This window comes from Pteropus medius, unplaced genomic scaffold, assembly GCF_902729225.1.
Source record: "Pteropus medius unplaced genomic scaffold, Ma_sr-lr_union100, whole genome shotgun sequence".
Classification (NCBI taxonomy): Eukaryota; Metazoa; Chordata; class Mammalia; order Chiroptera; family Pteropodidae; genus Pteropus; species Pteropus medius.
The window spans coordinates 4,387,738-4,411,138 of NW_024346062.1; the positions used below are offsets into that span (position 1 = coordinate 4,387,738).

At 32.0% G+C, this 23,401-nt stretch overlaps 1 protein-coding gene across 4 annotated transcripts in view; it reads left to right on the forward strand.

Annotated features, from left to right (window-relative positions):
• The window catches only part of XRCC4 (X-ray repair cross complementing 4), a 217,539-nt gene that overhangs the window by 80,766 nt on the left and 113,372 nt on the right, over nucleotides 1–23,401 (forward strand). For all 4 annotated transcript variants that reach the window (XM_039875002.1, XM_039875005.1, XM_039875003.1 and 1 more), the window contains 3 exons: nucleotides 11,451–11,617; nucleotides 18,035–18,187; nucleotides 19,455–19,561. In XM_039875002.1, the coding sequence (XP_039730936.1) occupies nucleotides 11,451–11,617; nucleotides 18,035–18,187; nucleotides 19,455–19,561 (427 nt within the window). The remainder of the gene's footprint in view (nucleotides 1–11,450; nucleotides 11,618–18,034; nucleotides 18,188–19,454; nucleotides 19,562–23,401) is intronic.

Genomic DNA, 23,401 nt, shown 5'->3' on the forward strand with positions numbered 1-23,401 from the left:
TTATCTCATGTATACCTATCTGGTTCTGGAATTTAAGTACCAACAATATGGATAACATTATTAAAAAGAGAATTTAAAATTTTAGGGCATTTCGTAATATCCTGTTTTTTTTTTAATTTAATTTTTTTTTTTTTTTTTTTTTTAGCTTCAGCTAAAAGGAAGATATACATTGGAAGAAAAAAGTATATTAAGAAAAACCAGATTTTAAATCTGACTGTCTGTCAGTCTTTGATATGTCATTTAGGTGTAGGAAATGACCATTAAAACCAATCGTTAAATTTGACAACCTTAAAATTTAAAGTGGACTTTGAACTGTATGCTCATTAAACATAATTGTTGCTAATCGTTAAAAGTGAAAATCTCAGTTAAACATATACTCAACAAATAGAAATTTGCTTTTGAGATAGCTATTCTATAGATATTCAACTCCAGAAAAACCTTTCTATATGTAGAGTCAACTTGGTCAGATTTCTTAAGATCATTAAGAGAAGATCTACACAGATGATCTTTGAAGACGGAGGTGTCATAGGACTGTCCATACAAATGAGAGTATTTTGGTCAAGGAGAAGGAAAGGCAGGATGGAAAATAACCTCTTTTGGCCCCCAATACTGATTGATTTCCAGTTATCATAAGATTAATGTGTGGTAAACAGAAATATTATCTCTGTACAGTTTAGGAAAGTGGCCTAATCTTGTGGGAACCATCTTATTTTTGGAATGTGATTATTGCTGTCACTTAATATATGGAATCCCTTTGGGAAGAGTTTAGGTCAAGTCATTTCAAAAGCAGTCAGTCATCCCCATCCATGATCGATCCTTGTATAATTTTCTTTGGCTTGTGCATTGATTCAGTTAGCAATACTTGGGTGGCAAATTTGAGTTTATCCAAAGCATGAACTTATAAAAGTTTGCCATATATTTGTAGAAGTTTACTTACCCAGTTTGAAAATTAAATAAACCTTTCCAAAAAAGAGCTCTTTACATGACAGGCACACTAGGCATTATAACTTTCTTTAATTTATAGCTTACCACTGAGTCATAAAATTATAATGATTTTTAAAGGGTCTGTATTCTGTAGTTTTCTGTATTGGTTTACTAAGGGGGATTATTTTTTTTCCCTTAATATGTTGTAGCATTGACAGTAAGTGCCAAAGCATTTCTTGTAGTTGAACATAAATCTTTGATCTGACCTTTTGAGTCATACAAAGAAAAATTATCCTTTTAACAATTTTATGAAATACTCATTTTGCATCTGACATTGTTTCCCCATGAATACTTTTCATATAACCATGCATCTCAGTATATTCTGTATTTTCAAAATGCCATATCACTCTCCCTGCCACTGCTCCCTCACTTTAGTTTTAGGGATTCATCCCCTAGCACCCCATTAAATGAATTGAGATTACTACGTTGTCAAAATACAATAACTGCTATACCATTTGGACATTTTGGCAATGGGTAAGAGTTTTCATTTGAGATTGTTTCATAAGAAACAGTTGACAAAAGTGGAACTATAGTATGCCAAAACAGTTGATTTTTTTGGACTTAAACTAAGTTTCTGGTTTTAATATTTGCTAACAGCAAGGTGCTATTTTATGTAACATGACTTATTTACATAGTTACCACAAAACACTTGGTATTTCATGCAGTAATGACATTATTTCATTCAAAAAACAGTAATTTTAGTACTGAAATATTTTAACATTTTTGTCCAGCTACATCGACACTTTAAGCTTTTAAGAACTGAAAATTCATGGTTTTAGTATTATAGTTTAGTATTATAGTTTGCACTGATTTTCCTGAAATTATTCCATTAATTTGTAATAGGCCTTATAAAATATTACCACTCTCTTTACATTTATGTAAAGCAGATATTCTGCCTGTCTCATTTCTATAATGTAAATGGCTTCATACATATACATGATAGGAACTAAAGAAATAGTATTTAATTGAATTTCAGGTTTTCATGTAGGATTCTACGGAAACTTATTGACTACATTTCACATATTCCTATAATACTTTAGTCTTAGATATAGTGCTCGAAATCTGAATTTATTGCTCTTAGCCCCAGAGAGACTTCTGTATTAACTGCCATAATACTTGAAACATAATAAGTACTCAGTAGATGTTACTTATTATTATTATTTTTATTAGAAGAACGCTAATAAAATTTGGTTTATTTCATCACCTTGTTTAAACATACTCTCTGAATATGTCTTTATTATTTTGAAGACATTAATTCATTGACATGTGGTATCCAGCATTGCCATAGAAATCCAGTGCCATTCTAATTCCTGATCATGTACATGTAACCTATTTTATTGTTCTGGAATCTTAGGATTCTCTTTTTGTTCCAAGTGTTCTTAAAATTTAATGATGCTATGTTTTTAATGTTCTTTTAATCTAGTGTGCTGAAACTTTAGTAGACCCTTTCTATCTGGAAATTTAAATCTTTTAGTTCATCCATTTTTTTTCTTATACTTGTTAAATGTCTTCTCCATTTTGTTTTTTCTTTTGGCTAATTCTATGATATGAATTTTAACTGATCCTGTGCTATATTGATCCTCTAATTCTCTTATAGTTCTCTCCTATTTTCAATTTATTTATATGTGTGTGTGTGTGTGTGCATGTGCGTGCAGCCCAGAATTCCATCCTCAAGTTTAGCAAGTGTGATTTCTACTTGTACATTAGCTCTAGGACTGGGAAATACCGTATAAGAAACGTCATATAAATATGGATCTCACCCTGTTTGAGTATCTTCCAACTGCTGCCTTCTCTCAGTCTTTTTTTGTTGTTGTTGTTCAGACTTTATACTTGTTTTCTCTTGGAGGATTAGTCCAATGCAGCTTACTTTGCTGTAACATAAACTGAAACTATCTTAATGCTGACTTTTAATTACATTTTTCTTTATAAGAAAATTCAGTTAAATGCATGGTTACCATCCATCATACTTTCTAGTCTCCTCAATCTCATGAAAAAATAGATACTAATTTTTATACCTTATAGGCAGTTTTCCTATTAAGTAATTATTCACCTAAGGAAAAAAAAAATCTTGAAAAATTTAAGACCAATAATTTGATTTTATCTTGTCTCCAGGTAAATAAGGAAATGAATCAAAGTAAATATTCCTAGTTTTCTGTATAATATTTTAGATAGAAATTTATTTCCTGGAGATATGCCATTAATTATAATAAAGTTTTTTAGGATTCTTAGTAAATATTTTCGAATGACTATATATGACAGAAGACTTTTTAATCCATAGATTAAAAATATAATTATTAAGCTTTTAAAAATTATTTAGAAATAAATTCATAAACCATACAATAAATGACCATATTTTGTCTTTATTTCATATTTTATCATTTCATTTAAATTGAGGATTTAAAGACACTTGGTATTTCTGTGATTTTTTATAGATCACTAGTTTTGAGTTTATTCGTTTATGATAACTGATTTTAAGGATAATGGAGTTATAGTTAACACAGTAAGTTTATATGAAAAATTTTTGTTTAAAAAAAGTTTCTAATGTCAACATAATGCCTTTTAACTAGTTATGCCATTCCATCAAATAAGCATAGTTCTGTGCTTTGGGAGAGGGACAGGGGAGGTTGGCCTTAAGTTTCTGAAATTTTTAAATGTGAAAGGACCAGAATTTTATAATCACGAAAATAAATACAGGATTCTACTATTTTAATTTGATTTTCCTAGAGAATGTTATGAAAGACCTAAGCAATTGTTACTAGGCAAACTAGTTTCTATTCAGAAATAATCCATGATAATTCATACTATGTCCTATTAAGTTACATTGCCTAAGCATCTCAAAGCATGATATTTTATTGTATTATATTTTGTCCAGTGTTTGCTTGGTTACTGTTTTTGTGAGGCCTGACTCAAGAGAGAGGAGTTTTTTGTGCCCTTAGATATTATTTCTGTTGTGTCTTATTTGTAAAATCCTTCATGACCTGCTCTTAGATTTTGGTCATGAATCTCCTGAATACGGTGCTTACAATTGCTTGGTCAGGATTCCACTGCAGATAAATGCCAATAGTGGGATTCTAAAATAGAAATTTCTAAGGTTCCCATATATCACACGATTTTTTTTTTTATATGACCAAGGAATCAACATAATAAAAAATAAGGCTGAGTCAGGCAGTTACTTTCATATTGCTATCTATAGGTCGTTTTGTAGTCTTATCAGTTGCCGTGTATGGAGTCTGATTCAAAATATGCAATGAAAAACTTTACCAAAGGACATAAAATTAATACTTGATTAGATGAAGAAATATAATGGTTCTGAATGTAGGCCTTACACTGTAATTCATATTAGAAATGAGGTAATTCCTTATAAAATAATTTGAAAATGAATATAATTCCAAACGAAATTCCTAGTATATTTTAGTTGCTTTTTTTGTTTGTTTTTGGTTTATCTGAAATTCATAGTCAAAATTTCTAGGAATATGCTTGCCGAAACTAGACAATACAATTTCCAAACAAAGAATTATGAGAGGTAACTTAGAATCCTTAATAATAAAACACATTATAAAGCTATGGTAATTTAAAAAGCATGCCACTACTAGTAAAAGGATAACAACCAATGAGACTGAATAGGAAACTGAAGAACATATAAGTATACATATGTAAGTATGTAGTTTCTAATAATGGTGGCATTTTATATCAGTAGGGAGAAAATAGATCAATGAATAAATGGTGAGGAAACATTGGTTATGTATTTGGAGAAAGAAATTTAAAAATGAAAATATAGGTGAGTAGTTACTTTCTCTGATTTGCAAAGACCTTAAAAGGAAACTGTTTTTAGATTTGACTACATTAAAATGTAAATGCTCTGTAAGTAATATTGCCAAACCAGAGAAGTAGTTGCAGCATTTATGACCAAGTATTCATTGACTCAGTTAACAGACATGTTTCGAATACCTACTATGAGTATGGGGCTTAGGTTGAGGGTGTGGAAGTGAGACTAACATTTATAAATAAAATGTTTTAAGATGATAGCACCTGCTATGAAGATTATTAAACATTGTTTCTCAATATCTGCATTATTGGCATTTCTTTGTAGGCCTGTTTGAGGATTCTGGGATGGTTATATTGTAGTTAGAATGGTCAAGAAAGTGTCTCTAGAGAGATACCATTGAACAGACTTGAATGAAGGAAAAAGCATGTGCAGTTCAGGGAGAAGAATTTTCTAGGAAGAATGTTCGAGCACCCTGAATTAGTTTTCTGTTACCACTGTAACAAAGTACCAAAAACTTAGTGCTTTTCTTATTTTCTCAGCTTCTGGAGGCTCTCTGCATTTCTTGGCTTTTGTGTGCATCACTTCAATCTCTCTTTTTGTCATCACATTGGCTTCTGCTCAGTCTGATTTTCTGCTTCCCTTTTATAAGTACCCTGTGATTACATTGGGCCAACCCAAATAATCCATAATAGCCTCATCCCAAGATCTTTGATTTAATCACATCTGCAAAGTCCCTTTTGCCATATAAATTAATTTTCACAGATTCTGGGGATTAGGATGTGGACATCATTGGGCAGCCATTATTCAGCGTACCACAGTGTTTTCATTTTCAGTTGCTATTGTAGCAACCATAAATTCAGTGGCTTAATAAACATAAATTCACTATCTTACAGTTCTGTAGGTTTAAAGTTCCAACACAGGGGTCTCACCTAGGTAAAATCAGTGTGTCAACAGGGCTGTGTTCCCTTCTGGAAGCTCTACAGGAGAATCTATTGCCTTGCCTTTTCCCAGCTTCTAGAAATCATCTACATTTTTCAGTTTATGGTCTCCTTTTTCCATCTTCAAAGCCAGCAGTTTTGCATCTCTCTCTATAACCTTAACACATCTGCAAAGTTCCCTTTTTCATTTACAAGTTCCAGGAAATAGGGTGTAGACATCGTTGGAGGAGCATCATTTTGCTTCTTACATATGGGAATAATTGACTTATTCAAGTATATAAAGAAAGCAAGTGGCTGGAGATAGCAAAGGTAGGGAGGATGATAAGAGGTGAGATTGGAGAGGTAGTCATGGGCCAGATTATGAAAAGTCTTGTTCATTGCAGAGTATTTAAAGAGAGAAAAGGATGTAATGAAGGAACAGATTAATGCTCTTTTAAAGAACTTGCTGAGATGATAATCTTTTTTACCTATGCTCTCTTAGTAGAACAACTACTAGCCACATGTGGCTATTGAGTACTAAGATGTGGCTTGTGTTACTGAGGAGCCGATTTTTTATTTTAGTTGCTGTAAATAGCCATGTGTGGCTAGTGACTACTGTATTGGATAGTGCAGAAACCAGGTACATTTTTGGAGAAGTTTTGCTGGGACAGGAGCAGAAAAACGGACAGTAGCTGGAATCTGGTATATGGGAATAAGGGAGTTTTTTGTTTTGCTTTTTTTTTTTTTTTTTTAGATTGGTAATCTTAAAGCATATTTGTATTCGTTCTGTGTTGTTGAGTAACAAACCAAATTTAGCAGCTTGAAACCACACACATTTATCACTGAAACATGGTTTCCATGGGTCAAGAGCCCAGCGTGGCTTTTCTATGGATACTCCCCCCTCTGGTTACTATCTCATTACTGACTTTATTTTCTTCATTGAATCTATTCCAGTGTGAAATTATTATTTGATCGTGTGCATCATCTGTTCTCTCCACTGAAATATAAGCTCCTAAAGTATAGATATATTTTATTTCTTATTCACAGCAGTGCCTCCATATGCCTAGTACATAGTTCAGACTCAAAAAATCTAATGAATGAATGCATGCATTCTATGTCTCACCATGTAAAAATAAATAACATAATGCTATGTTTGGTGTTCACACCCACTATACCACCCAAGTATAACTGAAAGAATGGTGAATGTCCAGTGGAATACATAGGGACGAGCTAGTTTAGTAGTGAGGGAGTTGACCAATGAATTCTGTTTTGTCATTTGAAATTTGAGGTTCATATAGGACATACTAGTAACACCACTCCAAAAAGGAATTAAATATATATATAAGTTTGGAATTTAGGAGAGGCACCACCTAGACATATACATTTGGCAATTTTCAGCTTATCTGTACTAATGGAAGCTGTGATTGTGAATAACCCTATAACTCTATAGAGAAAAAGGAGAAGTGGGTCAAGAGACCGTTCCAAGAAAAATTACCGGTTAGCGTCTAAGTGGAAGATAGAGAAACATACTGTCATGTTATTGTTAGATAAGTATAGTGAGATCTAGAAGTGCGTCAGGAAATCCAAGGCAATATTTTTTTTATCAGCACTTAATACCAAAAATAAAGTAATAGGCAAATAATAGGCAACCTCTGCTGTCAGCACCATTCTCTCAATCCAGTTTCTTAAAGAAAAGCCTTCCAGTTGAGTTTGAATTTATAGTATAAGTTTTCATTGTTAGTTATAACTCCTAATTAAGGTAAATCTAGATTTTACTGTATTTCCCATGAACCAAGACTCATCATCTCTATTGTAACACAGTAATGGAGTGAACATTTATAGTCGTTCAAAGTAAAAGAAACTTCTGAGATTCCTTAACCACAGACTTTTGGGGTTTTTTTGTTCTCAAGAGTTCTCTGGCTCCCACAAATGATTTTTGCAATTATGAAGACCGAAATAAGAATTCTAGGATTATACTAAATAATATATTAAAGCACATAGCCTGATCTTAAAATGCTAATAATTTGTAGCACTTTAATTAGAACTCAGCATATTTTTTACTTTTAGATTATTGCATTTTGATTGTAAGAAGCTACGGATCTAAAATATACAGAGCCTTGCTTGATTATATGATCATCTTAAGATGTTTAAGCATTTTTTTTTTTTTTTTGAGTTGTAAGAAAGGTGGGCAAGAAAACAGTTGAAAAGTTAAGGTTAGTAGTCTCACAACATAGCTCTCTTATGGCTTCAGTTAGAAGGGGTCCCTGTCAGGTTTCTTTTCTCAGTTCTGGCGATAAATGGGACCAGTTGTCAACTTAGATATGTTACTGCTTTAGAAGTTTCATTTGTAATGTCTTTTATTTAAATCTAAAGTAAACATTTCAGCAGGTCACTAACCCAAAGAGTTCATGGTACAAAGATCTTAGTAAAAATATAGTTGATTCAAAGTACTTAGAGTTGATGATTAACATAACTTGGCCAAAGTAATACACTTTTTTATTATATAAATTGACTGATTTCCTATATTACTAGGATTTTAAAACTATATATTACAACAACTGTGCATATGCAATTATGTACTTGTCTACAATTGACAAAATATCCTATATTATAAATTATAATGGCCAGGCTTTACTTTTTAAGTGTACACATTTGTAGATAACAACTAAGCTTTACTCTGATACAAATAAATTTAAAAACATAGTGGAAAAAAGATGAGTTCCAACTGACTATTGTTTGCCTAGTAATAACATCGAAATATCTTTATCCCTCTTTTTCCTTGAGCTTTATATCTTGGTTTCCAGGACAGTAACAACAATTAATTCTGCGAAGTTATTTAGACTACTTTGATCATTTATCAAAACTCGAACCCTTTAGTTGACATGTTCTAAGTAGAATATCAGCTCACACCTCAATAATCCTCCTCTCTCTAGACACATTCAGAATGGTCAAAAGGAATTTCCCAGGAATTGGTTGGTACTGCCCACTTCAAAGACCTGAAAACTGAGTATATAACTTAATATATACTTTAAAAAACAAATCCATCTAGGTTTTATTAAACTTATGTATTATCACAGTATCAACCGCTGTTATGCAGTTTCTTAACTATGTTCTTTTTGTTTAAATTATACTATTCTATAAAATAAAACTTCCTTATACCGTTATGTTGCTTTAAATATTTATTAATTTGTATTCAGAGCATCACTCTCCCAATTCTTTTCTTTACCCCATTATAATTATATTCCCTAATTCTTAAGGACCATTCCAATAAAAAAAAAAAATCAAGTCTATATTGAGTACTTAACATATGTGTAGAGCAGAGCAAGATATTGTAGAGGCTATGGAATAAATATAAGATACAGCCTTTGTTCTTAAGGAGCTAGAAATTTAAAAGAAAAGATTGCATTTCTGAAACAACCAGAGAAAAATATAAGGAGGATGAAACTGAGTGAAAAATTATGTGAGAAAAAACTCTGTGATGAATAGAGAAGTCAGTGTAGGCTGAAATAGTTAGAGAACTTGATCTGGGCTTTGAAGTGATGGATAAGGGGGAGTGGCATTTAATCTAGGACTTAAAGAATTGACAGATATCCATAATAAACAAAGACCGAGCTAAAGAAAATGAATGTTTTTTGAAATTGAGAATTTTAATACAGATCAGATGAAAAATGCTATTTATTTGTTTGTTCTACTAGCTAAAATGATAACAGTTTAGAGCCAGCTAGGGCAACCTCTTGGAATTGACAACGTTAAAAAAGTTAATTGTTCTCAACTTTTTTACATAGAAAAATAAAGAAATAGCTTTAAAATCTTAGAAGATAATAGACTAAATGAGGTGTTTAGGATAGGTCTGTGTACACAGAATTCTCCATAAGATCTTGAGAACTGACTACAAAACAGAAACTTATTTTTACACATGCCTCTAAAGAAATATGCTTTCAAAATGTCTTTACTTTGTAGTTTCTGACTCTGGTATACCATTTGAAGTCCTGATTTTATATTGTAGATTATTTTGAAAATACAGAACTAATAAAGAACAGCCATGTTAATTGCCTTACATGTCAAATTAAAAACTAAAGTGAAAGATTTTAATATTGACACAACTATGTAATACAGCTTTTGTGTGAATTTGTTGGTTTTAAAGACAATACTTCCCTAAATTGCTACTTTTTGTTTGAGGGGTAGTATAAGGATGGGCTGAATAAAGAGACCACAGAAATATTTTATGCTTCACAATTCACTAGGGCTGATATGAAGCCCACATCAAATTCCAGTGCGAATGAGCATGAGAACCCTTGCATCTGTAATGATGTGGACAGGCTAGAGCAGCAGCAAGGAAAGTGGAAGGATGCTTCCTTCTTTGGTTCTTTTTGCACCATGTACAAACCGAATTTTTCTAAAAAATAATTTGCCTAGTTCATATAAAATCATTTTCTTGGATTGAGTTTCTAGATACTTCTTGCTTATTTTTATTGTTTGGGATAAAGCAGATGTTCACATTTGTTAAAGGAAAAAGCTAGCGAATATAATTAGAAAATAGAAACCAAAAAAATAGTTGCCTACTCTTAAGAAGAAATGACATTTTAAGTTTATTCTATACTGAATAGCCAAGAAAAAAGATTTAGGCAATCTCTTATGGAATTTTAAATATATACATTTAAATGATATTTTAAAAGAAATTGCATTTTATTAGTGATTTTTGAATTGATCCCTTCTTCCTCTGTCGTCTAAGGTAGAAGGTTAGGGGCGTGGGCTTGTGTTTATCTCTGTATTTGTATTTTACCAATTGCTTTATTCAGGATCAAAGTGTGCCACAAATTCATAATTCATTTGGTATTGTTGAAACTCTCAAGTGATGATAAACTTTCTTTTCTAAAAATGTCCATGTTAGTCAAAACTGCCTGACAGTCGTGATGAGAGAATACAAAATCATTTTGTGCATTTACGATTTACTGGTAATGTAATCTGTTGTCTAATAAAATAAGCTTAATTTTTCTCTTTGTATGGGCTTGAAAAAATAATACTATACTGATAAGTTTTATTTTTATTTTGTGTGGGTGTTTGTTTATGTTAAGAGAAGCTTCAAAAAGTAAATTCTCAAATTTACTTTTAATTTATGTATTTCTTACATAGACAAAACTTTCTGTTTAAACTTATATGCTTGTTAAATGGACTCATTTCATTATATGAGAAAACCGCAAGTGCTTTAGACCACTCGATTCTAAGTTTAAGAGAAATAAATCCGATGTGACAAATTGCAATAATTTCAACAGAATAAAAATTCTTAGAATTTTTCCAAGTCTTATTTTGGTAAACATTGCTCAGATTATTTAATTTTGGTGACATATATGAGCCTAACACAACTGAGTGTACACATTGAAATAAAGGATGTTTTTCCTAATCTGGTTCCCCTTCTTTTGTAAAGTTTTGTAATTATTTCTAAAGAAAGAGCAAAAATTTTGTACTTAAACTGAGCAGAATGACTTAAATAAGGTTGTAGCAAACAGATGATTGTGTGCTAATATGGTGTTTATGTTTTTTTTTCTTTTCTGCTAGGAGGTGGGAGAGCGACTTACCACATAAAAATTATTCTTAGTTACATGTTAGTTTATATGATAAACTTTAGTAAGAAAGCAGGAAGTTGCCTAGTTTTTGTTCATTGTATTTAGATCTGGTAAATGTACTGTATTTGAATCCTAAACTTTTCTTCCCTCGGAAGAAATCACTGGACTGCTCGATTTTGATAGTCTCCCAAAGCTAATCATCTTTTCCTTTCATCCTAGTTCAGACTTGGTTCCTTCAACCTGGAGAAAGTTGCAAGCCCAGCTGAGGTCATCAGAGAACTTATTTGTGACTGCCTGGACACCATCACAGAAAATCAAGCCAAAAATGAGCACCTGCAGAAAGAAAATGAAAGGCTTCTGAGAGATTGGAATGATGTTCAAAAACGGTGTGCGTATGATGCGCTTGTATTGTAACATTAAGCTCTCTTTGGATTGTTTTGATTTAAGTTAATTTGTAAATTTATAACATATCTAGATTAGTATATGTTTAAAACAAATCTGTTATACCTTTACTTAACATGATTAAACTAAATTATTGATCACTATTAATACATTATAGTAGTACATTAACACTTTTAGGTCATTGGTATTTGGTGGCACTGGCAAACTTATATATGATAAGGAATAATTGGGCAATGAGAGTCAGAACCGATTGATATTAATCAAATGTAGGAAATTAATATTTATAAAGATTAATGTAGCTCAAATTACAGAATTTATAGTGAATAAAAAGACATGAGCACATGAAACAATTTATTCCTTATTTGGAATCTTTATATGAATGGCAACTATTTGAAATGATGTGTTCTGGCTTCTAAAAGAGACTTATTTTTCCTGATTGATCAAAAATTCATACTACCAGCATTTTTAAAATATGAGGTAATTGTGACTACTGGAAAAGACATTTGAAAGCCTTTTATTTTCCTGATTTTACCTCTTCTTTTTTTTTATCTTCTCAATTATAAGTTTTCTTAACTATGTTATAATCTAGGCTGTCCCAGGGGTTAGCTTGTATTACTCTATTATGGAAACGATGTTTGAAGAAAATAAAATGTATGTTGTGAACATTATATTTCTACAGACATATGTAATATAATATGTATATGTGCATATAAATCTTGCAACATCTGAATGATGTGAAATATATGATGATTATTACTGTTATTACATTCAGTGTATCCAGTAGATTTTTAAAACTTTTATTCAAACCAGTAGTAGCTCCAAAACATAAGAACATTTATTCTAGTTAGGGTCTTTTTAAGGCAATCATCGAGATTGTTTTTTGTGGATATTAGTAAATATTTATGGGGAGCACATGGGAAATAAGGGCTTTATCAATATGTTTGTGAAAATGAAGTTGACTAAAAGAAATTGTTTCTGTATATTCAATTATATTAATTAATGTAAGTCATACACAATTAAGTTCCTAACACCTGGTTATATTTGGCTGTAAGTTACTAAGAAAGTATTTTGTTCTCTTTTTAGCTCTGAATTAATTTTATCTCCAATTATAAAAAAAAATGAAACCAGATTAAAACTGTATAAATATTAGGAAACCATACAGGAAAATAAGTTATTTTTTCTCTTTAACTTTTAATTTGTATGAATCAATATCAAATATCTATGCCAGAAGCATGTTTTGGGGCCTATATCTGTAGTTTGGGTATGTTTTTCTATTTATATACAAAATAAATCAAAGGAGATGACTATGGTCGTGATAAGCCATTATACTTAAAACTCAAAATACCCTCAGGGTGATAGGAAATTTGATCCACAAATTGCCTACAAAAATGCAGATCGGATACTTGGTACTTGAACAAATTGCTTTAAAATGTCTGCCAGAGGTTGAAAGAGGTATTTTCTCATTAGTATTCAACACCACTGCTATAGAATGGAAAGCAGCAGGGAACAAAGATGAGAAAATGTGCCCTGTGCTGTAAAACAATATGTGTGAGGGTACATATAATATGTGGCCCACAGATGCTTGATTGCTATTTCTGACCTATCTAGAAAGTGCTTTCATGTTTTTGTGGCAAAAGGTTTTCTATTTGATCAGAAGCACAGCCATGTATCTTATCACCTGCCTTAGTGTGCTCCAGCTTTTGTAGACTGGATCAGACACCTTCCTCAGAGGTGATATGTGCTGATGGGTTGGCGCTTCAAACTGAGAGGAAAGAGAGTCCACTCTAGAGAATTCTAGGTGCTTGATTATATACTGGATGTTAGATTAGTAGCTTTATCTATTTCTCAAATTTGATTTTCTTTCCTGTCAGAAGAGAAAAGGGGCTATTTTAAGGAGCTATAAATACATTTTGGCTGTGGCCAAACAGTACTTTCTTTAGTGTTTCCTCTCAATAGCCTTTCAAGTGTATGAGAAAATGAGCAAAAGATTTACAGCTCCAGCTTCCATGAGGCAAGTAGTACTGATCAAGAGTCTTCAGAAAGATTAAAAATAGAGTATGAATGTATTGAGTTAGGTAACAGGACGTGGAAAGTAGAGCATCATTAATTGGGGTCATCATGTTAGGTCTGGCACAGTTCAGTTTTCTGGGCAGCCTCTGATTACTTTTTTATTAGTGTCCATCCACAGTCCAATCCTTTCTTTCCATCATTGTTCCAGACTGTGTATTGTGTATGCCAGAGGGAGTAAAGGGAGAAGAACATAAAATAGTGCAGAGAATTCCTTATAAGCTATGGTAGATAGGTCTAAAATATATTTAACACACAATAGGATAGTATATGAACAGAAAGCAGTCATATGCACATGTGCTTATACCATGGGAAATGTTTTTGACATGTTAAGAGGAGAAATATGAATTACCAAAAATCTGAGTAATATTCCATATTTTGCAAAACATATCTTTAGATAATGACTCTCTAGAAGGAAAAAAATGAAAATTTTTTGTATATTTTGTTATTTAAATATGCATTATTGTAATCAGAGTCCATTTGGTATGACAGTGGAGAATAAACAGAGGTTGAGTAAGGAATGAGGAATTATAGTATGATTTAAAAATGAGATTTAATATGTAGACTTTTAACATATATTTGCTGTTATTTTTTTATTTACTGTTTAATAACTGTGGTCTTAGCTCCATTTCACAGAAATGACATTACTGGATTAATTTAATTTTGTATAGTTTAGATAGAGAAAACAGAAATATTGTATGTGAATCTGTAGGTTATTAGCTATATTTATTTCACTGGTTTTTCCTATTTAATTTTAAATAACAACTTTCACATTCCATGTTACTGAATAGGTCTTTTGTTTGCACTCAGACATCAAGTTAGAAACTCTCCAGCTTTATTCTGAGTGTTAGTTATTAAACCTATAATTTGAGGCAGTTTACAGCAGATTGAATTGGGTTGACACTCATCGAATCATTAGAATAGAAGAGACCTTGAAAGCCTTTCTGCTATATCTCTCTGCCTTTAAGCTAGGATCACATTATATCCAGATGAATTCAGTCCAATTTTTAAAGACCTCAGGAGATAGCTTCAACTCCCCTTGGTAGCCTATTACAGTGTTTAAGCACAGTCACAGTCAGAAAATTCTTCTTTCCATCTATTGGTAATATGAGTACTACATGGTATAGTTGAAGGCCATTTCCTCTTGTTCTGTCCTCAGAAAGGATGAGGAACAGCTGTTTACCATCTTCTTCAGCACTTAAGGCTTATTAAGTCTCTTTACCACTGCTTTCTTTTCCAGTTCATTTTAGCATTCTTTGTTCTCTGAACTCTATTAATATTTTCTTTTGCCATATAACCCTGACCTGGATATAAATTTGGCCAGAGCTGATTGTAAATATAAGGATTACTTCACTGTTTCTGAGTACCACATATACACATTTATTTATCTGTTGTTTTATTTTGGGTTATCATTTAATCTCTCTTTTTCTGTTTTTTGGATGTTATTTCTATATGAAAATGCCTTGTTTCTGCTCTTATTTTTGTTGTTTTTTGACTTATTATTCTTAGATTCTTTATTTTCTCAGGAATATTTTATTTTGAATATTCAGTATTTTTTCACATTCAGTTTTATTCTTTAAAATTTTTTTTTAATTACTATCTTTTGGTCCAAGCTTTTAGATACCTCAGTCCTCAGTTACTGATTAAACTTAACATATTGTTCTGTTGTCCTAGTCACTATTGAAAAGATGAAGCATCATTTAGGCCTTTCCTGTTTGAAGTTATTTATAATTTCATCGGGTTTGTGCTTTGCCTTGGAGATGATCCTTGGATTAGTTGTGGTCTGATCCAGTTGTATATGAGTTCTCCTTTAGTATCACTAAACTTAGCAGTAAATCCATGTTTCTCCTCCACTGAGTGGTCCCACCTTGTTCAATCTTAAAGTGGAAGGTTGGCAGGAAGCAAGTAATATAGAAGGCATAATAGCATCATGATGCCATAAGGGAGAACTGACATTAAATATAGGGTATAAGGAGCGGTAGGTACCTCTCAGTTACTGAATAGTTCATAAAAAGATAGTATTCTCTGAAATTGTTGATAAATTAGTAATTAAGAGTAAGTTTATTTCCGAAACTGTTCATAGCAATACTCTGTTCCAGCTAACCTCTGCTCTCCAGTTTTATTTAGGAAGTGTTAGCCAGTTTGATGATCAGAAGTTTGAGAGTAACAAAATCCTAAAGCTTTGCTAAAAGCAAGCAAGTTTAACTCACATGATGCCATTCATTCTGTTTGCTCTTCAACCACAGGAATGTTGTCGCCTTTGACAATGTGGCTGTGAAACTAGTTATTTAGATTAACAATATTCTTTAGACAGATTACATGATATTTCATTTTGATATTTATTTTCATTTTTAATTCATGTCTATAAGTGCACATTCTTTCAATCAAGAATTATTGAAGTGTTTTATATCAGCGGTCCCCATCCTTTTTGGCACCAGGGACTGGTTTGCTCACCTGCCAGCTGCTGACATCCTGCTGTGCGGCCCGGCTCCTAGCAGGTCATGCATCGACCGCTACCAGGGGTTGGAGACCCCTGTTTTATATGGACATTTAAACATATATTTAAATCAGATAAATTATTAATTGGTTACTATTCCTAAAATTCCATATAATAAATTATACAGGATATTTAGTGTATATTTTTATAATTGATTTTTACTTTGCATAGGTTTAAAGTATTTTATTATAATATATTCATGTATTTTAATGGCACATATGTCCTATTCACTTTTTAAAATTTTTTGTTATTGTGTTCCATTAGAAAATAGTACAATAAAATGAGAAATAATATTTATGTTAACACAATGCATATGAAATACATATGCAGTGACATGTCCCTGCTCAAAATAAGCCATCAATATTGGCAACTCTTCAATTTGGCTCTTTTTTTACCCTACAGCTTTTAGTGTGCTTCTTTCTCAGAGAGCTACATCTGATGAAAGAAGTACTGTTATATTAATATTTACCACAATTTTTTTAGAAGATGAAAAGTAGTACTGTTACAATGGTGAATAGCTGCTAAAAGAGTGAAATATATACTTTTCAGAATCACTGATTCTCCATTTCCTTATAAGACGTCCATATTAACTTACTCACTTTATTCATTTATTTCATAGCTACTCAGCTTCTGTCAAATACAGAACACTATGCTAGACACTAAGGATTAAGCAGGCCATAAAATAGACACACAGTCAAACCTTATGAGTTCACAGCCTTGGCAATGGCTGCGCTATGAGTGCTGTTATTGGTCCCATATATTGTCATGTTTTTTTTTTTCATCCGATAAGAAGCCCTAATTCTTTGCATCTCTAGGTAGGTATGTTATTGAAAACATAAGGGCATATATATTAAAGGTATCAAATTTAGACAATTTTATTTCTAAATATTTCCCTGAAAAACATATTTTATATATTATAAATAAAAAAATATATTGTATATATAATAAAAATACTAGGATACTTGTATAGAACACAGAAGTAGAAACAGTATTATAAAGAGAAAACTAGGCAGAGCTAGACTAAATTTAAAAGAATATTTTACATAAAATAATTTATATTTAAATCTTTAGATGTTTATTCTTGATGTGTGTATGCACATATCACATATCAAGTATATACAACCTCTGCTAGTTTGCTTTCTTTATATATATATCTGGAAGATCGAAACTAATACAATAGCTTGTTAGCTCATTTGAACATTATAGAAAGAATTAGAAATGATAGACAATTTTATATTTTGTCTTATATGTCAAATATTGAAGATATATAGTGTTTCACATTTGCTGTTTCATTAATTTCTCCTTGGAAATTTTAAGTTGGATACTTTCATTCATTACATGTGTATGTGTTTGTGTTTGTGATGCTGGCTTATAAGATACAACTGGTTAAGTTGTTCTTGGAGCAGTTCACAATTTAGAGAAAACATTAGATAAATCAATCACAAAACAGTATTACTGTTACTATTATAGTAATATTAACAAAGGATAGGAAATAGGCTTTAGTTACCCTGTCTGAAATTTTTCCCATAAAAATATTCTTTTGGAAATAAGCCAGAGATTTGAATAAATTATTACATTTAGTCATTTAGATGTTTTAAAAGTTTTTTGCTGTATTGATCCTTATCTCAGTACATAAATTACTAATATTAATAAATAAGTTCTAATTATTTATTTAACTATGTATAAAACTTTATATTAAATCAATGAAAACATATAAAATGACTTTTAATTGTATTTTCCTTAAAGAGCTTTCTTGAAATTATCTTCATATTAGATTGAATAATAGTAATGTTAAGAAAAACTTCATGGTTTCTTTATTTGTCTGTTTACATTTTAGGTTTGAGAAATGTGTGGATGCTAAGGAAGCTGTGGAGACTGATCTTTATAAACGTTTTATTCTAGTGCTGAATGAGAAGAAAGCAAAAATCAGAAGCTTACATAAATTGTTAAGTGAAGTTCAAGAACTAGAAAAGAACATTGAGCATGAAAGGTATTTTGACCTTTCTATTTTAAGATGGCAGATGCATAAATTTAAGTGGAATTTCTTCCCAAACTTAATGAAAGTTAAGTATCAACTTTTTAGTAATATGAGACCATTTGACAGTCTGGGGTTAGATGATCTAGTTGTTAGATGAAGTGTGCTGGAGAATTCTCAACATGATCTCTCCGTGTCTGCCCAACTGTCACATCTACACTTAAATCATGAAACCGACATGAGTTTTATCTAAATACTATTTCTTTAATTCTTAGACATCACTAAGAAATGTATTAATTAAAATCTTTCATCATCTGTAAAACTACAGAATTGAACACATTTGTAATTTTGATGTCTGAGGAATAGTTAATTTTAGAATCAAGTAGTTCTGAGAGTGGATATATGCTTGATTTTTAAAGAAGAATCATAGGTGACTAATAGCTTGTATGATTTGGACAATTATTTTAGGCATTTGCAGATATAGGTTTGGGTCTGTTGCCTTGAATCTGAGAGAAAACGTACATTTACTAATGACATAATATAAAGAATATAACATTTGATGTCAGATAGCCCTAGTTCACATGCTGCTCTGGCACTGATATCTATTACTCCATGACTTTGAGCAAGTCCTTTAAACTCTCTGTACCTTACTTGGGTATCTTCATAATAAGAATAAAGGTGCTTGTCTCAGAATTTTCGGGAGATCAAATGAAATGCAGAACTGCTTTGAGATCAGTAGAATACTGAATGAACACTGTGACCCACAGAAGATAAGTTGGAAGAGTAGTATTTTGATAGATGAATAAGTGATAAGAAATTGATTTAAGAGTTAATTATAATGAGCACTCAACCACATTTAGATTAGATAAAAGAGAAACTTGTTAAGAGGGTTAACGTACAGTCTAAAGTGCTTACATCTTTTTTTTATATTGGAATGTCTTTTTTTAATTTTAATTTTTTTCTTTCACATTACTTTTTATTTTATTATTTTTAAAATTTATTTATTTATTTGTTTATTTTTTGTTGAAGAAATTATTTTAAATTTCTTTTCCTCCATCTATCTCCCCTCTCCCCCTCCCGCTTACCCTCTGGTAACCACTCGTCTATTGTCCATGTCCATGAGTCTCTGGAAGTGCTTTCATTTTAATCATATATATTTCAGTGTATATTTATTTAACTACAATGTTTTTCCACAGATATCTTCTGTAATAACTTAGTGTGAACTTGATACTTAGCCAGGGGTGAGCCAATAATTTATAAGTCTACTGTTTGCTCTTTCTAGGGAAACTGCAACATGTTCTGAAATGACCGCTGACAGAGATGCAGTCTACAATGAAAGTACTGATGAGGAAGGTGAAAACATACCGGATCCCTCTGTGTTAGCTCCAGGTAAAATAGATACATTTATTTCCTTTATGACTATCTCACTTGGGCTAACTACTCTAATGATAATAATCTATAATGAAAAATGTTATGAAAAAGTTTTTTCTACATAAAATTCTTTAGGCTTTTTAGCCTAAAATGTCAAATACTTTATGTTAAAAATGAGCATTTATTGTAAAATGCAGTAATTCATTAGCAACAACAAAATAAGCAAGCATGCACGCACATACACAAATCAAGGTATACTGTTCTTGTTAAACAAGAATGCATAAGCAATAAGCAATGTAAGCCTTCACGCTAAATATCTCCAGCTCAAAGCTGGCTGCCTTTAACATTTGAGATCTTATCTAGCTAGAGCTATGGATGGGTAATGGAACAGGGTGATCTAGAATGCTTTAGGTTATTCTGAGTTTGAGTCCTTCTCTCATTTTTAAGAATGGGAATTGTAATTGGGTGAGATGGGGTAGATGAGAAGAGAAGGTGAAATGGCAGTTCTGTTTAAAGTAACTGAGCCTCAGTACCTCAGATCAAATACCCAGCAGGTTTTTAAAACCATAGATTTTTTTTTAGAGTTTTATAGATTTCTCAGAGGCAGAAGCCCCTGAACTCATCTTATACTTTCATGGTTATGAATTAAGCCCAGTATTCTCAAAATTAATGTTTGACTCATTTATTTAGCAAATATATTTTGGAGTGCCTATTATATACTGGAAAATTTTTTATACAGTAGTGAAGAAAACACAAAAATTTCTTCTTTCATGGAGTTTAAATTCTATTCAAACAATCACAAGATGAATAAATTTAATATAAAATATGTTAAGTGCTAAAGAGAAAAATAAACCAGGGGTAGATGATAGAAAATGTCAGAGTGAGAATAGGAAGTGGGTTGTGATTTTAGCCAGGGTACCAGAAAAGGCCTCAGTGAGATGACAAGTCTGCCTGTGGGGAGAGCACGCTAGTTGGAAAGGCAGTTAAAAACAAAGGCCCTGTTGTGGGGAACTCGCCCAGTGTGTTCAAGCAGTAGTATGGAGGGCAGTATGGATAAAGTGGAAAGATGAAGATAGGGAGAATTAGGAGATGAGACTAGAGAGTGGCCAGATCATGTGTAGGGCTGTCTAGTAATGATTTCAACTTTTGCTTTCTTTTATATTGGAAACTTTTATAGGGTTTTAAACAGTCAAATGACATTATCTGATAAGGTTGTTTTTTTTTAATTTAATTAAATGTATTATAGTAACATTGGTTAATAACATTATATAAGTTTCAGGCATATAATTATATAATACATCAGCTGTACATTGTATTGTGTGTTCACAACCCAAAGTCTAGTCTCATCTCCTTTTGTCCCATATATTTGACCCCCTTAACCTCTTCATCCCCTTCACCCCCTTTCCCTCTGGTAACCATACTGTTGTTGTTGGTATTTGTGAGTTTGTTTTGTTTGTTCATTTGTTGCTTTCTGTTTTATATTTTATATATGGGTGAAATCATATGTTCTTTTTATTTTCCATGTAACTTATTTCACTTAGCATGATACTCTCAACATCCATCCATGTTGCTGCAAGTGGCAATATTTCATTATTTTTTATGGCTGAGTAGTCTTTCATTGTATATATGTTCCACATCTTCTTTATCTAGTCATCCATAAGTACACTTAGGTTGTTTCCTTGTCTTGACTATTGTGAATAATGCTACAGTGAACGTAGGGATACATTTATCTTTCCAAATAAGTGTTTTCAGTTTTAACAGGATTAAGCTGACTGTCGTGTTGAGAATAGACTATAGGATGATAAAATAGAAGAAGATATATCTGATGGAATGCTAGTTCAATAATGAATGAAGAATGATTGTGGCTTAGACCTGAGTGAAGATAACAAGACAGATTCTAGATATATTTAGAGGCAGCAGCATTTGCTGATGAAATGGGTTTGGGCCATGAAAGAAAGACAGACACCAATGGTGGTAAGTTTGTTGGACTGAAATAACTGAAGGCATGCAGTTGACTACCGAGTTGGGGGAGACTGCAGGAGGAAAGATAAGAACTCTATTTTAGAAACATTAATTCTTAGGTGTTGAATAAGGAGTTGGATATACAAATTTGGAGTTTCGGGGAGGAGTACCTTTTGTAGATATTAGTAAAGATGGTATTTAATGTTGGCTGAGATATCAAGGAAGTTAGAGAAGGGAGAAAAGAGCAGTGGGCCAAGGACTCTAGTCTAGTGCACTTGGCTATATAAAGGTGAGGAAGTTAAAGGGACCAGCAAAGAAGGCTGAGAGGGAGCATCCAGGAGGTAGCCAGCAAATACCGTGGGTGTGGTATTCTGGAGGCCAAGTCAAGAAAATATTTCAAGGAGAAGACAGTGATCAGCTGAGTTGAATGCTGCAAATTAGTCAAGGAAGATGAAGACTGAGGATTGAGGAACTTAGCAACCCAAATTGGGAATCTTATAAAACATATAGTATGGGATAGTAGGGAATAGGAGAGAACAGGAGGTTCAAAAGGAATGAGAGGAGAACAATGGAGAAGAGACAGCAACCCTAAGCAATAGTTTAAACTGTGAAGAAAAAGGAAAACCAGCTGGACGGGGGGTGGAGGGGTGGAATCCAGACACCTTTTTTTCCCCCCTTAGATGAGAGAAGTAATACTGTGTTTGCATACCAATGGGAGTAAATAAGGAAAGGGGTTAGAAAAATGTCCAAGAGGTAGACACAGATAAGAATTGCTGGAATTCTGTCTAAGTAGATAAGAGGAAATGAGATCAAATGGACAAGTATCAGGATTCATTTAGCTGGGAGCTTGGGCACTTCTCATAATGATAGGAAAGGAGGTAGCATAAATGCACAGCGACACAGGAAGGTATCTAGTTGCAGTCATGGAAAATTACTGATGTTAATTAAATTCGTTAATTGATCAATCTGATTCTAATTAGATTTGAATTGTATCACACAATCACACACTCTTCACTTTTGTATATCACAGTTAAATTTCTTTTTATTCGGAGGCTATGCTTGTTTTACATTAGTGACCCATTTAAAGTGAAATCACTCTTTAATAAAAAAATGTAATTGAAAGCTCACAAAGAAAGAGTATCTGTACTCTTTCCAATTTAAACATTCAGAATTTTTATTAAATACAATGACCTTTGATTTCGTTTCTTATTCACAGTATCTTACCGACTTTTGAAGTAAATGAAAATTATTTTCAAAGAGAAAATATATGGTTAAATTTGGGTACATGAGAATGGGGTCTTTTATGTGTTCAGTCTCTTTTAAGCAAATCTTTATAATTGTACTATTTTACATTTGGCAAAATTTTTCTTCTCCAGAAATGTTTAGTTCATTCTATATTTTTTCCTATATTTTACATGGCATATTTTCTTTAACTCATATCTACTTCACTGCATAGTTGATGCATAGGTCTCTCAGTCCTTTTTTTTTTTTTTTTTTTTTTTTGCATTTAACTTGCTTTTGGCAAGTTTTTGATGTCAAGAATTAAGAGCATTTTATTAGAAGTTTTAACTGTCCTTTTTTTTCTGCTTTCGCAAGAAATATTTAGGAAACTAAAGTTTGCTTAAAAAAAAACAAACCTCAGATCTAAAATGCTTGATATTGAATTAAGAACTATATTCCATAGATCTGGGGGGAAAATATTTCTGTATTAAACAACAAAGTGAGCCTCCTTATAATTTACCAGATTCCATAATTCATACTTTTACAGAGACAAAGTATATTCTTAGCTCATGGGATTTTTTTTTTTTAACTTTTGGTATTTTGGGCATTTTACATATTATTACTATGTGCGTGGGACAGAGCCGTGACAATTTCTTTCTGAACTTATTCTGCCAT